We start from the raw sequence: 17,451 nt of genomic DNA, 5'->3' as shown, positions 1-17,451 counted from the left end.
AAAGGAACGAATCAGTCATTGTTCTGGGGAGCCCACTGTGATTCCTACAGAAACTACCTGCCAGAAAGCTGTTTCCCCCTGAACCCTAAAATTCATTAAGCCTGGATCCAAGATTTCATTGTCCAAAACTGGAAATCTGTAACCTCCCGTGGAGCTTTTTCTCAAAAAGAGCAGTCTTCTCAGCAGAGGCCTGATAAAACTTCAGGCTGCGTGGCTCTCTGCAGTGGGGGCCAGCCCATGTTCTGACCTGCCTGACTTCACCCCGCCAGGTGCCAGAGCACACCACTGCCTTTCTTCCCCCCACCCCCTGCCCTGCTTGTGAGATACGAAAAGGTCTCCAAACGTCTCCCGGGGGCCCAAATTGCCAGCAGTTGAGAACCAGTGAGAAGAGGGTACAGGTGAGGGGCAGGCTGAACCCATCAGTGATGTCAAGCAAAAGTGGGGCTTAGGGGGATGGCATAAGCAGCCTCGGGCCGGAAGGGAGCCAGGAGGACCCTTCCGTAAATAAAGAAAGTGGAGTTACAAGAGGGTGAAAACAAACAGCCTTTGTTTCAACTGGCTGTCCTCATTCTGTCCTTGCTAGGAACGGTGATGGCGGAGGCGCTGAAATGAGCAGTACTAGTTAAAGCATAAACCTTGGGCCAGGCGCACGCTAGCAAACTGGCAGGGGCTGGTTCTGCAAGGGACAGCCAGAGCCTCAAGCCAGAAAACAGCATTTTCTAGAGGGGCTGGGAGCAAGGGTGCTTAAGAACCAGAGAGCCCAGTCTCTCATCTATATGTATCACCAGCAGTTATGTGTTCGTTCAGAGAAAGCTGGGTCAGGAACCAGAAAGACGAACACGGGGGAGTTCGGGCAATCAGAGAATCTGTGGACACCCAGCTCTGTGGCTGCCGGTGTCTGTGGGGCTGCAGAGTCATGCCGAGGTGGTGGCCAGCACGTCTGTTGTAACGTGCACACGCACAAATGCACGCGCCGTGGAAAAGGCAAGATCATGGCTCTGGTCCTTGGCCTGGGGAGTGTGGGTGGAGGCCGGTAGGACAGGGCCCAGGGCCAAGCGGGAAGCAGTGCAGACACGCTACCTCTAACGGAGTCGGCTGGAGGGCCGGGACGCTGATGTGTCCTTGGGTCCGGCAGCGTGCTGTTGCAGCCTGAACAATACATACCGGTCTTTTCGTTTAAAAAGTGCACTCAAGCACCAGCCGCTCATCGTGGTATTAAGAAGTAATATTTTTCTAGTGCTCTTTTTGTTGACATCTGAGCCCGCATTTAGTGCCTGGAAGCCCAGGCTTGTCTCAGCACCGTGGTAGCTGGTTCTCACGTGTGGATATGCATCTTTTTTTTTTTTTTAAGATTTTATTTATTTCTCTGACAGACAGAGATCATAAGTAGGCAGAGAGGCAGGCAGAGAGAGTGGGGGAAGCAGGCTCCCCACTGAGCAGAGAGCCCGATGCAGGGCTCGATCCCAGGACCCTGAGATCATGATCTGAGCCGAAGGCAGAGGCTTAATCCACAGAGCCACCCAGGCACCTCGTTATGCATCTTAAACACATGATTATATCTCTGTCAGGTTCCTTCTGGAACCCAGTCTTCCTTGGCCCCTACCTCATCCCGCACATCTGGACGCAGTTGCCTCTGCACTGGGAGACTGCCTGGCTGACAGCCTGTTTCACTAATATCCCAGGTCAGGTCAGGGAGGGCTGGAGGGGGAGGGGGTGACTCTTTCGTCCCCATGAAGGCCAACCTTGATTGACTCAGATATGGTCGTCTTTCCCCATTCCAGCTGTTGGCCTGGGGGTGGGAGCTCATCCTCTCTCAGTGGAATCTTAAAAAGACAGAGCAATATGAAGCTCCAAATCAGAAACGTGCCGCAGGTGTCCCAGAGCCCGGCTCTCTGCCGCTCAGCGTCTCCTCCAGCCCATCACTCCCCTCTGCCTTCCTCGGCTTCATTCTCTTAAGGATGAGGAAACAGCTTTCTTTCAGGACGCCGTTACCTTTAAGGCGGTAGGGATGATACCGCCAGTCCAGTGGAATTCTGATTCGGGCTTTGTTTCCTACACCAAGAATTATTTCAAAAGAAGAGCATTAAGTGCGACAGCATCACTTTCTCCCCGCAAAATGACAAGTAAAGTGTCTGTTGCTGGGGGACTTCCCGAGTAAGGGGAGTTTTTCCTCCTGATGAGTAAGCAGACTTTGGACACCTGCGCTGAGCACGAGAGCCTGGCACCCGGAACTCCTTGGTCGCCCTCTGGTCTGCAGAGACCCCTCTGGGTATCTGTCAAGTCCCTTAATGTTCCTTTGCCACCAAACCCGTCCTATGTCTGGAGTAGTATTTTGTCTTCCTGTGTATGCAAGAAAGATGGCATTCTGAACCTTTCCAGAACAGCTCACCCATGTTCTGCCACTTAGCTGTCCCTTCACAGTGCTCAGCCCCCATCCGATGACAGTGGCATTTTCGGACATTTTCAGCTGACAGCTTCGCCGCTGGCATTCTCCCTCTGCAGCCCGGCCCTGCTGTCCTGTAGCTCTCTCCTAGGTGCCTCCCAGGTGGTCACTAAAGCTCACAGCCCAGGAAGTCTTTGTTCTGTGAGGGGAGAGCCCTTTGGGAAGGCTGCCTCCTGGAACTCCTGGAAAGTTCTGGGCTCCGCCAGACTGCAGCACCCCAAGCCCCACCTGCCTAGACCTCAGCTGCTTCCGTTTCCCACAGTCTGCTCTGACTCAAAGCCACGGTGTTCCTCTCCAGAGAGTTCCAGAAGGAAATTAATGATAGTGGTGCGTTTTGCCACAAAATGCTAAAATAGCAATCAGTGGAGCGATTTCCCTGACATGCAGGTCTAACAGACTGCACCGAATCAGAAGTCCTGTGCAGCAAGCCAGCTCGTTAAGTCCTCGTGAGCAGCCGTCCTGTGACACTCTGCTTCTCACACGTTTTCCGGCTCATTCTGTCCCGATTCAGCCCTATCAGGGCTGCTGCTGCTCGTACTGGCCTCCTAACTGCCGCTCAGGGATCCAAGAGGCCAGGGCTGTTGGACGGAGTCTAGCAGCAGAAATAAAGAAGAACCCTCTTCCTGTTCCCATTATACGGGATCCGTTGCCTTCCCGAACCCGGGTGCCCGACCTTCATCCCAACTGTAAAGCGTCAAGATTGTGGAGGATTTCCCTTGGGAGGACGCTCGTGTTCGCGATCCTGGCGGTGCTCAATTATGTGCAGGGAATGGAGGCAGGGCAGGAAAGACCTCGGAACGTGAAAACCCAGAAAACCCTTCAGTCATTCATTTTATTTTATTTTATTTTATTTTTTAAAGATTTTTTTTTTTTTTTTACTGGACAGACAGAGATCACAAGTAGGCAGAGAGGCAGGCAGAGAGAGAGGGGGAAGCAGGCTCCCCGCTGAGCAGGGAGCCTGATGCAGGGCTGGATCCCAGGACCCTGAGATCATGACCTGAGCCGAAGGCAGAGGCTTTAACCCACATTAATCCACCCAGGTGCCCCCAGTCTTTCATTTTAAACAACCCCCCCCCAATAATGCCTCTTACACAGCCGTTCACCGAAGGCTGCGGCTGGGAATCGGACATGCTTGGAGGGTCCAGATGACCCATCTGAGATCCCACTGGGTTTCGTTTCCTTTCCACACCGTGGTAGAATCCAGTTTGCATTACAGAGTAACGCAGCCTGCCTGGGATGCTGAGAACACCACAAGCTCTGGGCTGTCCCCAGGGGGCCCTGTCAGCTCTCCCTGTCCCCCCACCAAGGAGGGCTCCACTGGGGGTCCTGGAACAGACCCCCTGCACGTGGAGATGCGGTGACCAGGACCTGCACTGTCACTCTTGGAGCTCAGCACGAGGGGCTCCCCGTGGTACTGAGGCTGGCCATGACGCCGGGTGTCAGGAGGGTGTGGACACGGGCTGTGGCCAGGCATGGGTGGGCTCTGCCTCAGCCCACCTTTGAGAGGCATGAAGGTCATTCCTGACAGCGCAGATGGGAGCCTCAGATCTGGCTCTGAAGGGCAGGCTTCTGAACGCGGTTCAGGGTGAGCGAATGGTAAGTCGGACTCTGCTTTTCAGCCTGGACTCCTTCCTGTATGGCCTTCACGCCCTCTTCAAAGGTGACTTCAGGATCACAGCACGAGACGAGTGGGTCTTTGCTGACATGGACCTTCTGCATAAGGTCGTCGCTCCAGCCATCAGGATGTCCCTGAAGCTTCACCAGGTAAAAAAAAAAAAAAAAAAAAAAAATTAAAAAGATAAAAATAAATCCATTTTTTAAAAAGAAGTTTTGAAAAATCCTTTCTCAAGGGGCAAACAAGACCTTTCAGGTAGGTCCCTTTTCACGGCATGACCTATGTGAGTGGGTGTGTCACTTGGAAACTAAACACCGAGGCCACCCAGGTATCCTTGACATCAGCCAGCGGCCACTGGTCCTCGAGAGTGGCTAGGAGACGGTGATACTCCACTAGGGCAGAAAAGGAACTGGCCGGAGAAAATGACCTCTCGGGTGCCTGAGCCCAAGCCACAAAGCTGTTTCCCTGGGCACGTTCTCCTGCCGCTCGGGATGCGGGAGGAGAGTGGGAAAACAGTCCACACAGATGTGGACTTGGCTCTTGGGGTCATCAGCTGGTCGCTGTCTGGACACTCACCTCCGCTGCAACCCCCGCCCCCCCTGCCGTCACCACAGTCAGCTCTCTGGTCCGCACTGAGCCCGCAGTCAGACTTCTTTCCCCCAGGACCAGTTCACCTGCCCTGACGAGTATGAAGACCCAGGGGCCCTCTATGAGGCCATCCAATCCTTTGAGAAGAAAGTCGTGATCTGCCACGAGGGTGACCCGGCCTGGAGGGGCGCCGTGCTGTCCAACAAGGAGGAGCTGCTCACCCTGCGGCACGTGGTGGACGAGGGCACGGACGAGTACAAGGTCATCATGCTGCACAGGGGCTTCCTGAGCTTCAAGGTCATCAAGGTACAGAGGCCCCACCTGCCGGTTGGCACTGGTGCTCGCATCCCTGCACCGGCCTCTCGTGCAGGAACATGGTCTTAGAGGAGCAGCGGTGGGCCGGGAGGCCAGGGTCACTCATGGGGTTTGGGCAGAAGTTCTGGCAGACGCCCATGTAGATGAGTGTCAGGATCTGGCTTACTTGTAAACACCTTCTAGTTCTCCAAACTTTCAGATCTCTAGTAGCCTAGTCCTGGACCCAAAGGCTTTCTATCCAGTATTTCTTCTCTTTGTATCACTTCCAAGCGCTGGACCGAAACAACAGCTTTCTCTCCACCCCATTTCCCCACGGAAGTGGGGGGACCCGCACCTTCTAGGGCCACTCCTCCAGCCTGACCATGCAAACAGCTTCAGGCCCGAGCGGTGTGGTCCCCGATGTTCTGGCCCGCAGCCCTGCTCATGGTCTGTAGCGTAAAACCAGCAGACTGAAAACACGCACCGTCATCCACTCTCCTCCCTGTTCCTTCCCCAACCCGCAGGTTAACAAAGAGTGTGTCCGCGGCCTCTGGGCCGGACAGCAGCAAGAGCTCATATTCCTTCGGAACCGCAACCCGGAGCGTGGAAGTATCCAGAACAACAAGCAGGTCCTCCGAAACTTGATCAATTCCTCCTGCGACCAGCCTCTGGGGTACCCCATGTACGTGTCCCCACTGACCACGTCCTACCTCGGGACCCACAGGCAGCTGCAGAGTGTCTGGAGTGGCCCGGTCCCTCTGGACAGCATCAGGACGTGGTTCCTGACCAAGTGGCTAAGGTAGGTCTTTCCCACCCAGACCTTCATCCAGATGCTGGGGAGGGGGCCCCGGGGGGGTGTGATATGGAAAGCTCCCCGACGTCTGGTTAGAGTTTCACTGTTGACCAGCATTTCCACGTTCGATGAAAACTGCTCTCCCCCAGCGGCCCAGCAGATCATTTGTTTCTGCGAGTGGTTTCCGATAGTGGGAAACTCATACCCGGGAAACTCACACGGATGCGACTGTTCCTCACACTTGCCAGGGCTGGGGTCCAGCTCGTGCTCCTGCAGAGCAGCCGAGGCTGTGGGTCGCTGGGGGTCACAGAGCACAGCTGTCAGGGAGACCAGGCCTGAGCCCCGCCCCCACAGCATGCGGCTCTCATCCCATGAGCCCTCTGCCTGCTCGTAAGAAGGTCTCTGGTGAGCCAGAACGGAAGGAGGAGTGGCCGGAGGGTGGCCGAGCGGCTTAGCTCAGGCCTCAGAGCCTGGGGTGCTTCCGGAAGGTCAGGGCTGTAGCTCACTCATCCCAGGACACTTGCGTCTGGGAGCAGGAGTGCCCTCCGCCCGCCTCCCGGGGCACTGCTCACCCGTGGAGCATGGTCTCCCACCCTGACCTCGACATGGATGCAGTGGGGCACAGGAGGGGGCAGAACCATCGGCAGAGAGTGCTTGAGGGCCCTCTCCCCTCACAGGGTGCGGAAGGGCTGTGATTCCGGCCAGCCAGGTACCGGTAACATTGAAGATGCAGACGGGAGGGCTGCCCCCTCTGCAGGCCGCAGCCGCGCTCCCGGCGGCGAGAGCCAGGAGAGCAGCACGGAACAGCCCAGAAAAGATGGGATGCGCCACTGGTCGCCCCGCGAAGGGACACAGAAGACAGGTGGGTGCAGCAAGGCCTCACAGGTACTGATCGAACTCCTTGGGTCCTAGTGACCAATGTCACGGGTGATGCTGTCCTCCTTCTTACAAAAAGAAAAAAAAAATCAGGATTGGGCCAAAGGATGCCCCAAATTTACTGATTCTACTTCCAAAAAACTCTTAGGCTGTGGTTTTTATTTATTTATTTTTAAAGATTTTATTTATTTATTTGACAGAGAGAGAGAGAGACCACACATAGGCAGAGAGGCAGGCAGAGAGAGCGGGGAGCAGGGTCCCCACTGAGCAGAGAGCCTGATACGGGACTCGATCCCAGGACCCTGAGATCATGAACTGAGCTGAAGGCAGAGGCTTTAACCCACTGAGCCGCCCAGGTGCCCTAGACTGTGGTTTTATCCTTAATCCTTCTCTTGTCTGTTACCCTAGACAGCCATTTGTCCATCTGTCCATCTGTCCACTGGCAACACCCTCCCCTCCTACATCTCTCTCCTCCGGTGGCCACTGGATCGTGTGTCTTGTGTCTGGAGGATCCGTAACTACCGATCCAGCCTGCTGTGCGCATCCCCCAGAGTGGCTCGTCCCTCTCTGAACCTGTGGGGTGCAGACAGGACTCCTGCTCCCCCATTCCGGCTCCTCTCTGGCTCCCACCTCCCCCTGTACACGTGACATTCAGAGCATAACAACAGCAGGGAGGGGCACCAGCACACGGGATAGAGGTGGCACACTGGTCCACGTCTGGGGTGAGTTTAAAGTCTAAAACCGCTTTTCAGCTCATGCCCACCTAGTTAGGCTCAACCAGATGGATGAGGTTCTAGAATCCATGCCACTGGGAGGGGGATGGGGTTTGGAAAGGGGGCACTGAGGGCTCGCAGAGGACATACCAGGTGGATGGACGCGGGAGAAGCAGGTGCTCTGTCCTGATTCCTGCCAGCGCTGGGCTTTGCCCTTCACAACCTGGGAGGGATTTGGTCTTTTGGCCTGTGTGCTTCTCGCCATCCAGAAGCCTTCGTTAAGTGCCTCTGTGTGGCTGTCCCACAGGCCAACTCTGCACCCAGCGAGTTAGCAGGGAACAGTCCCCGCCTCCTGGAAATGCCCCAACAAGGGTGAGGATTTCACTGCAACCGGATTTACATAAAACACGGGCAAAACAGTAGAAAGATGATAGACAGAAGGGCAGATAGATAGAAAGATAAAGACAGACAGACAGACAGATGGTAGAATAATGCAGATACATAGGGAGATGGAGACACAGGTGACTAATGGACCAACAGCGAGATGAGACCGAGATGGAATGCCAGGAGCTAGAGAGGAAGGAAAGGAGGAGGCAAGGAGGGAGGGAGACGGAGACGGGCCGCGGGGTAGAGCGCCTGCTGTCAGCTCTTCCTGCCTGGAACCACCTGCCCTGAGCGCAGAGCAGAGCCCCTACCAGCCCGAGGCCCCCACGAGGGAACGATCTTCCTGCTTTGTTAGCACGTGTTTTACGGCATGAGCGATGTTAGGTTTCAGAATCACTGAAGCGATTTTCCAGATGGAAAAATGCAAGGTGGCTTCAAAATGGAGACGGGCCTGTGTGCTCGGCACATCTGTCTGGGTGACTTGTCTGCCCCAGTGAAAGTCTAAAGTCGGGGGTGGAGGGTGGGATTGGTCGGAGGCGCCCGAGCTCTCGAAAAGATGGAGGCGGCTGCGCTGGCCGAGCCTGGGACTCCGTGAGACGCCACGAGTAGAAATGCTGCTTGGCCAGGCAGATGTTAGTGTCCCTCCCTCTGCCCAGGACCCGGACACCCTGGGGAGTGACTCTGCTTCCCATTCGCAGCCAGAGGCCTGCAGCTGGGAACACAGGATTTTTGTGGCAGACGCTGGGAGTAGGATCCTCCAGAGTCCCAGCCAGCTGTTAGTTTGTCATCACTGGTTCTTAGAACTGCTCCTACCAAGGCCACTCCTGGCTTTCTCTGCTCTACAAGGTACCAAGGCGGGCCGGGGACATCACCCACGGGCCTTGGGCTCCCAGCCCGTGTGACCGTCAGTCCCTACTTGGAACCCAAGTCCGCTTCAGGCTCTGAGACCTGCTGTCATCCTGTTCAGGGGCTTGACAGAGCCCACGGCCAAGCACCAGTGGCTTTGAAGTCACCTGGCTTACTGTTGTCCCCTCCTGCTGTGCACCTGCCCATAGGCCCACCCCTGCCGCAGTGACAAAGCGTAGTATTAACAGCCCCCCAGCCCCAACCCTCACAACTATACTGTGCTGCCCTACATGCTTTCCAAGTGCAGGGTCACTGGTCCTCCACGTGACCCAAAGAGAGAGGCCCTCCCTGTCCTCATCTTGCTGCTGAGGACACAGGCACAGAGAAGTCACTGCGCAGTCACCCAGCAGAGCGATTCAGACAGACCCAGGTGAGATGAGCCCAGAACCTGCCATCCTAACCACCGTGCACGGTCCTGTCACTCTAGCCCAGGGACGTTGCATCCCCTCACTGAGCACTGCCTTGTCCCCAAGCCCAGGATTCAGCCGATGGAGCCACCATCCTGCACCTGGCCCAGCTCTCCATCTGTGCCGCGGGCTGGGTCCCCACCAGGCCCAAGCTTGTCCTGTCCCCAGGCTGGCAAGGGCTCTCAGTGGGAGTGGTCAGCTTGCCTGTTTTTTCTATGGCTCTCTGGTCCTGTGGGGGGAGGCATGCGGGAGGAGGACCTGAGGGGGGCCCAATAAAGTGGTGGCTAGGTGGCCGCTCAGGTCTGCGGTGGCCCCGCACTCAGCAGGGTGGTTCCCTCCCCCCACCCTAAACTCTGACAGCTGAGTTCTGCCACTCACTGAGGCTTCCCTTAGGGCTAGACCCTGAGTCCTCTTCCCAAGCGGGACCTCATCTGTAGGCATCATCTGCTCTTCACAGCCCTGAGCAGCAGCACCAGGAGCTGCTGATCCTGTTGGTGCCCCAAGGCCCCTTCAGAATCCCACCAGGGCCGAGCTTCACATCTTTCGGAAGTTCTCCAGGAAACATAGTTGTGGACACACTCTTGGTGATGCCTTGGGGACATGCCCCTGACTGCACAGGGCTGGCACAGTCCTGGGAAGAATGGGGACCCCAGAGGGCAGCTGAAGACCAGAACCCTGGTCTCCTGCAGCCTGCTGCCACCCCCAGGGCATCCAGGCTGTGGTTCTGGAGGCAGCCAGGGTCCCCAGCTAGTCTGCAGAAAGGTCCAAGTTATGCAAGGGGCCACCCTTTCCAACCATCTGGAGTAGCGCCCCCAAGGGGACCCAGGGAACTGAGCGAAGCTAGGGGTCTTGGGTCCCAGACAAGAAATGGTGTACCCTTAGCACCTGGTAAACAGCAAGAACCGGGAAGGGCCCACGGTGTGGGGGGGAAGCCACACCCAGCTGGCCCTCCGAGAACTGGCTGGGACCCCTTCTAACCACCTTCTCCTTGGCTAATGGCATGGGCACCCAGGGAAGGTTTCTGGCTCAGGGCACGTTTTCCATTCTGAAGCCATGTGTGTGCAGTAGCTCCAGGGTCGCAGGCGGCCCCGAGAAGGAGTCGCCCTTGGGGAGGGGCAGCCCCACCTGGCTGGCTGGCCCTGCCCTGGGGGGCTCCGACCTGCTGCTGCGAACATTCCATGAGGCGTAGCCAGTGGTAGAAAGCCACCCAGCCACCGTTCCCAGCAGGTCAGCATTTCCCCAATACCCAGTCCCCAAGGGTCCTCCTGTGGAGCTGTGGCTGCTCTGGCTTCCTTACCCTCCTGCACCCACAGGATTGGAGAGTGCAGCTCCCAGAAAGGAGTCAGGAGCCTGCCCAGCCAGCGCGAGGACAGCCATTAGGCTGTTTGCCAGTCAAGGGTTGGTGACTTCTGTGCCCGGATCTTTCTGGCCCCTGGAACAACAGGGAAATCCCTGTCCCAGCTTTGCTCCTAGAGGACGCCCTCCCGTGCAGTGAGGGCCTGGGGCAGCCTGCAGGTGCACATCCGGGGTCTCAGCCTCTCGGGCACAGCATTTTCTAAGCTTCCCAAGTAGTTCTAACGGTCAAGGATAAGTCGGTTTTGCAGTTGGTCCCTGCTGTCCCTTACTGCTAATCCGTGTGCCGAGCCTGTGGGGATGATGCAGTCATTGTCACTGTAAGGGGGCTGGGAGGGCGGTGGCCTGTACCACACACTGCCACAAAGCAGACAGTGACCACCACGTGCTAAGCGCCATGCGGGAGGGAGGCCCCGGGGTCTCGGTGGGGGCCGTACGTACTCTCTGAAAGGGCACGACCGAGAAGCCAAGCCGAGTAGCAGTGATGCAACAGTCTGAAGCGTGACTGTGAACCAAATTCGAAGAAAGGATCTTGTTTCATGGTGTCCAAGCTCAACTCTGTACCTGGGGACCCAACTGCTCCTTCCGTCAGTTCCCAGCCAAGCGTCCCCATCCTGGGCTCTTGCCAGACTCCCAGAGGCCTGAGGTCCCGCTCAGGCAGGAGCCCTGTCCCCAGCCCACCACCCTGTGCATCTGCTGACCCTGCCATGCCCAGCACTCCCCATGCGGCCTCAACTTTGGCCCAACAGCCTGCCATCTTCTTGCCTCGCTACGAAGTAGACATCCCAGCTGGGAGGGGACTGGTCCCCGTGGGGGAGGCTAGTGACCTCCTTGAGGAGGGCAGTCAGGAATTCCCAGCTAGTCTGAATCCCAGACTGGCGAGGAAGACACTAGCCTTCAGCTGGCGAGGACATGGACCACCACCTTCCAGTAAACCAGCCGAGATGAGAGAATGGCGCTGGCTAATGAACCACATGAGAGAATTTGTCTGGTTATTTCAAAACCCAGGTTCTGAGGAGATTTTCTGGGGAAACACTCATGATCTGATACTGATATAATTGGCAAAGGAAGTTCGATGATCCGATGACGATCCTGGGCAGCACACGTGCCCCTGCATGGTTTGCTTACTTGTTCCACTTGCAAAATTAATTCAGAAAACATCAAGAACCACAGCAGCAACAGAGAGAACAAAAAGGTCTGAAGCAAGGAAATGGGGGGAGGTACCCCTGTCTTGCCTCGAGCATAGACCATTCCCCTCTGACACGTAGATGAGTCTTTGTCCCCTTGTTCCTGGAATTAGCTGGGAAGCTCCCCGACCAGGTACGGGCGGTCTGTGATCCAGCATCGAAACCACGGACATGCGGGTAGATGTGGAGTGTTTCTGGACAGCAGTCAGCAGGACTGGGTAAATCATGCACAGATGCTCAGCCTTGTCAGAATGAACAGACTAACAGACCACGGGCTCTGCTAGTTCTGACCGGCAGGGTCCCTTTTCTCCCGCTTTCCCTCCATAAGAGTAACTCACTCAGCTCTGCAGCAGGGATTGGCCAGATGCGCCCCCGCTCCCTGGGAGAGCTCGCGTGCCCCGGGCTGCCCACACTCATCATGCGGGGCTGCGAGATGCACCATGGGGGGCGTCCCCCCCACACCATGGTCATGGCCGGTGGACAGGAGGCAGGAGAGACTGGGTGGGACCCCTGGGGGGAACGGGCACCCCACCATCCCAGTGTCCACACAGCACTAATGTCCATGTGAGGCAGAGGGCCCTTCCCACTAAGAAGCCGCTTGGAGGTCACTTTTCAGGACCTCCTCTAGACACACATAAGTATATTGGAATCACCAGGTGCACAATCAGTCCTATAGGGTGAGGCTTAATGTGAGAAAATGCATGGGACGGACCTCAGGGAGGCCCACCTGTTCACTTCTGTTCTTATCGATTGCCTGCCTAACTGTAGAAGCTTTGGGACACGTGGATAAGGCAGCTGGTAGAACTGTGACCTCACTGACCGCTCCCTTCAAAGTGACAGCTGGACATTAGCACCCAGTGATTCCTGAGGCTTAAGTCAGGAGCACACGCTTTCCTCCCCCGCTTCTCTGTAAAGCTGCATGGGCAGGCTCCTTCTCCCCGAGACATGGGCAGGACTGGGTCCTTGGGGCAGCCCAAGCCCTTCTGTCTCGACAAGCCTGGACACGGGCTGGGGACAGGAGGGGCCCTGCAGGGAGCGGTGGCTGGCAAGAGGGGGCCGGGGCGTGTGTCAGCACAGGCCTGGGCTTGGCCAGTCACGTCTGTGAGGGGCCTGTGTGAGGGCATCTTACTTTAAGACCTTGATTTTAAGAAAAACTTTGGCAGAAAACAAAGGTTCAACCGGCATGTGGCTCAGCCCATCCCCTCTTACCTTTTTAAGGCGACTGAAAATGATAAGAGCCTGCGTGGTTTCCCTTTATACTGCCGATCGCATGCATACAGGGTCCAAGGTCTGGGCCCCCTGTGGCAGCGCTTCCCATGCGCCCTTGGACTGCTGGGTGCCCTGGGATCAAGTCCTTCCATTCTCAGGGGCCCCCATGGGGCCATCCTGGCCCTGACAACAGGGGACCCACTTGGGTGCCTGGGGTCCAGGCTGTTGCCTCGCTGCATGGACCTTGACACAGGTTAAGCCCCTGTGCTCTGGCAACCTGTTCTGCTTTCTTGTAAAGGCAGGAGGAAAGGCAGGAGTCAGTCTGTCCAGGCCCATGCAGCCTTAAGCCAAAGGCCAGCCACGCTGAGCTCGTCCGGCCCGATCGTAGAAAGCCACCAGGCCTTCCTGCAGACATCCACGTCAGTCCATGAGTTGGCCCAGAGGCTCTCGGGCAGCCGGCTCTCCCTACACACCTCAGCCGCGTCCCTGCACTCACAGCCCCCACCCGTCACCACCACGGGCCACCTGAGTGTCCGAGAGCGGGCCGAGGCGCTGATCCGTTCCAGCCTGGGCTCGTCCACCAGCTCTACCCTGAGCTTCCTGTTCGGCAAGAGGAGCTTCTCGAGTGCCCTGGTCATTTCTGGACTCTCTGCTGCGGAAGGGGGCAACACCAGCGACACCCAGTCGTCCAGCAGCGTCAATATCGTCATGGGCCCCTCGGCCAGGGCCAACAGCCAGGCCACACGGGTAAGGGGTTCGGCCCACTGGCCAGGGCAGGCGTGTGGGTTCCTGGCCTGATGCCCCCCATCCAGCTGCCCGTAGACTCCCATCACCCCATCCATGGGGTTCCCAGAGTGACAGGTGCCGGGCAGTGCTAGACAGGAGGTGTTCTGGCCCTGCTCAGAGGCAGATAAGACCAATAGCACACGTCCCGTAGGTGATGAGGTCACGGTGGGCGGCACTGAAGGGGGCCCGAAGCCTGTGCTCCACAGACCAGCTATCCCGAGCCCTGAGCCAGGGAGGGGAACGGGCATGTGCTCCCGCATCCACAGCGTGGCGTGTCCTACTTCAGCCTCTTTTCACATCACTCGGGCCTGAGGGAGAGGAGAGGACACACCAGGACCGCAGTTAGACCCCCACTGATTCCGAATGCCGATCTCACATCCCAGGTGCCGAGGCGGCTTCCACTTCCATGTATGCAAACATCAGAAAAAGAGAGGTTGAGGGACTCCCCTAACGACACGGGCACTTGCGCACAGTCCACGCCAGCTGAGGTCAGCTCACCCTGGAGCTTTGTTGGCGGGGAGCGGGGAGGAAGTAAAGAGACCCCCAGCACTTGCCTTCCATTCTGCGGTCAGGAGGGAGAACGGGAGGCCCCGGGCAGACCCGGGTGTCACACTGGAGGTCTCATGTGCCCCTTCTGTGTGCTCACACCTTCTCGGGCCAGAGACTCACGCGCTCTACAGAGCATGAGGGTCACCGCCTGCCTGGATTCGGTTCGTGGTTGATTACATGGACGTGGATGATGGGGCCACACCCACGGGGGAGGCCCACAGGCAGGTGCCAAGGGCAAGCAAGAGAAGCTGCTGTCTTCCGAAGCTTTAACTAGGTTTAGTTAGGTCACGGCACGTGTAAACAAACTTCCCTCTGTGATTCCATTTCCTCAGAAAAAACCTACAAAATCACACCACCTGCCCAACCCGTTTAAGATACTATCTGTGGGTGTGCTTCTGGGATTCTGGTACGTTCTCGCTCCCTCTTTCCTGCAGGACAATAGGGTCCCTGGCACTCTGGGCACTGGCATCAATGTTCGGGCACCAAGCTGCTGGAACCCAGGATGCCTAGACACACAGTGACCTCTTACCCGGGGGCCCGTGTGCCCAGCACGTCTACATCACCGGGGGGAAAGTCCCCATGTTCAGAGCCCCCAACCCACCCCGGCATGGCAGACCCATGGCTTCCTTCCTTTAGGTGGAGGCCAACCCCTCAGGCCCCCACCCCCCGCCCTCAGTCCCCTGCCCCGAGGGTGGGGTAGGTCAGACCCTGCAGCAGTGGGCCGTGGTCAGAAGCGCTCTTACACGTTTGCTGCCTCTCCTTTCTCTCCAGCACTTCTCCGAGCCGTGTGAGGCCACCGAGGCCACCGAGCAGGGGCAGTGTCATGACTGCCATCCGGCTGGGACCATGGCAGAGAACGGGGAGCTGCTGTGCAGGAGAGCCAGCCAGGAGGACATGGGCCTGGACGACACGGCCTCCCAGCAGAGTGCTTCCGACGAGCAGTAGGGACGGGGCTGGCCGGGAGCCCGGCTCTGCAGCCACGAGCGCCGCTCTAGAAAGCAGAGCGACTGTACCTCAGGTTCGCACAGGAAATCTCCCAAGGGGATAAAACACTTGACAGCACACCTCCCTCCCCCACCCTGACGCCGCTCCAAGCTGCGGAGCTCTCGGGCGGGGCACGCACAACTCCCAGACTTTGAACATTCTAACCACAGCCATGTAATCTCCGAAAACAGCTAGGCTAAGTAGAGCGCCTGTCCCTTTCCTGCCCTGCAGAACATACGACAGCTGCATGTGAACCGATGGGCGTTTCATACATTCCCATTAAACATGTTTGAGAAACGGACAGCAGCACGCGTCCTGCCAGGTGCCGGTCAGACGTGGTAGGGCTCCATCTCTGCATAGAGAAAACGTCACCTTTTCCACCACATTATGCAGATGTTAAGTACAAACCAGCTTTACTGAAGCGCGGTAGTGCATGCAGTCGTGTCTAAAGTACCCCACGCAAGACCCAGCGATACTAGTGACCCGAGGGCAGACATTGAGGCCTGCGGGAGCACAGAAAGCTGTTCAGACTCACAGGACGCTCGACCGCACTCACGCGGTTTCCCACAAGCCGGGCCTGTGCTGCCCGGTGCACCTGTCCACTCGCAGGAATGTTCGCTTGTTTTCCAAGCCAAGCCATCCTTCCCATGTCACAGAACACACACACACCTGTGTTTTTGGAATTAAAATGTTTACAGTTACTGCTGTGTCCGGTTGTGTGAGCTCTGCTGCATCCCTACTGGGAGAACGGTGTTCGGGCAAAATCTGTGATCTTCCCTGAGCGGAACCTGGGGAAAGCAGAAACCTGACTCCTTGTGGATGTACGGGAGGGTGAAGGGGTCCTGAAACACAGTCTGTGAAGAATAGCATCACTGAACCAGCCCTTCTGGGGATGGTTCAGAGAAAACATAGAAATAGTCATTTTGGAAATATTTCTTCAAGGTATCTATGATTTGAAGTGTGGGGACTAGGGGAGGGCATGGCAGAGAATTTCTTTCCCCCTGGAAGCAGATGGTAATTTTTTCCCCCAAAATAAGAATTGCCAATTAATAATAATTGGCTGTGCAATCAGAGACACTGCATTATTCTCAAACCAGCCAGCCCCAGAGATGCAAAGTTGGTTACTGACTGAAATGCAGGTGTCTCCAATGAGAGGCTGCTGGCACCTCACTGCACTTCTCGAAGTCAGCCAGACCTAACTTGGCAGGCAGTCCCTGAAATCCTCTTGGACAATCTTTTTTTTTTTTTTTTTTAAGATTTTATTTATTTATCAGAGGGAGAGAGAGTGAGCACAGGCAGACAGAGTGGCAGGCAGAGGCAGAGGGAGAAGCAGGCTCCCTGCTGAGCAAGGAGCCCGATGTGGGACTCGATCCCAGGACGCTGGGATCATGACCTGAGCCGAAGGCAGCTGCTTAACCAACTGAGCCACCCAGGCGTCCCCCTCTTGGACAATCTTAAAGCCAAGCCCGAAGGACTAAATGGCTGGCCCTGAGCTGTGGGCATGGCCTTCCCACAAAGGGCATCTCTTTGAATTAAGTCGGCCTTTTGTGGGCTGACCACCCCCGTGGGCATCCGGCAGTAAGAACCCCAGAAAGCCACCTTGTGCTGCAGAATATGGATCTCCTGACAGCTGGAAAACTGGGACGAGGGGTGCATGTGCACGTGGTGGGGAAGCAGACTCATGCTGAGCGCGGAGTCCAACTCCGGGCTCCCTCCCATGACCACAAGGTTATGACCCCATTTGAAGCCAAGAGTCGGACATTTAACCGACTGAGCCACGCAGCCCCCCCACCCACTGCCACACACGCACACGCACACGCTCGTTAACCTGATCTTCAGCCAGTCGGGTGTTTGTCCAGGGTATTCTTTGCAAACGACTGGACTCGCCTGCACTTAAAGAAAATGCTCCTAAGGTGGCATCTCAGGCTGGGGCTCCTGCAACGTGCAGTCGGCATACAACCACGGGGTTATTTCTTGCATTTGGACACTAAACGAAATTGTTTCTCCTCTAAAAATGATCTAAAAACTGTAGTGCTTGGTTTTATATAAATCATGGGGCTAATCTGGCATTATTGATTCTAAATTTTGCACTGTGCGCTGAGACTATCTGTCTGGCAAGTACTGTTCTAAAATCACACGATGCTCCGGCTTCTCCTTGGCCATCAAGTGGGCGATGCACAGACTCCCATCTCCTGAGCCCTGTCAGCCCCCTCTGCGGCCTCAGGGTTTTGTCCAAATCATTATGCTCCAGGGATGTGGCACCTGCCACCAGCACGCCTGCACACGCACGTGTGCGCGCATGGGCGACCTTCCCAGACACTCCCTCGTAAACTCCCAGAAAGACAGACAGGAGTCTGGCCGGTT

At 56.7% G+C, this 17,451-nt stretch overlaps 1 protein-coding gene across 1 annotated transcript in view; it reads left to right on the top strand.

Moving 5' to 3' along the window:
* The window catches only part of PCNX2 (pecanex 2), a 288,518-nt gene extending 272,725 nt beyond the window's left edge, over positions 1–15,793 (top strand). The window contains 6 exon segments of the mRNA XM_045087258.1: positions 4,063–4,207; positions 4,722–4,952; positions 5,465–5,739; positions 6,411–6,595; positions 13,067–13,515; positions 14,875–15,793. Coding sequence (XP_044943193.1) covers positions 4,063–4,207; positions 4,722–4,952; positions 5,465–5,739; positions 6,411–6,595; positions 13,067–13,515; positions 14,875–15,048 — 1,459 coding nt within the window. The 3' untranslated portion in view covers positions 15,049–15,793.
* Positions 15,794–17,451: the final 1,658 nt, after the last annotated feature.

Source organism: Mustela putorius, unplaced genomic scaffold (genome assembly GCF_011764305.1).
Source record: "Mustela putorius furo isolate JIRA1106 unplaced genomic scaffold, ASM1176430v1.1 tig00001075_pilon_pilon_pilon, whole genome shotgun sequence".
In the NCBI taxonomy this organism is placed as follows: domain Eukaryota; kingdom Metazoa; phylum Chordata; class Mammalia; order Carnivora; family Mustelidae; genus Mustela; species Mustela putorius.
The sequence above is the reverse complement of the archived record's forward strand: the minus strand, read 5'-3'. Positions and strand labels throughout refer to the sequence as shown.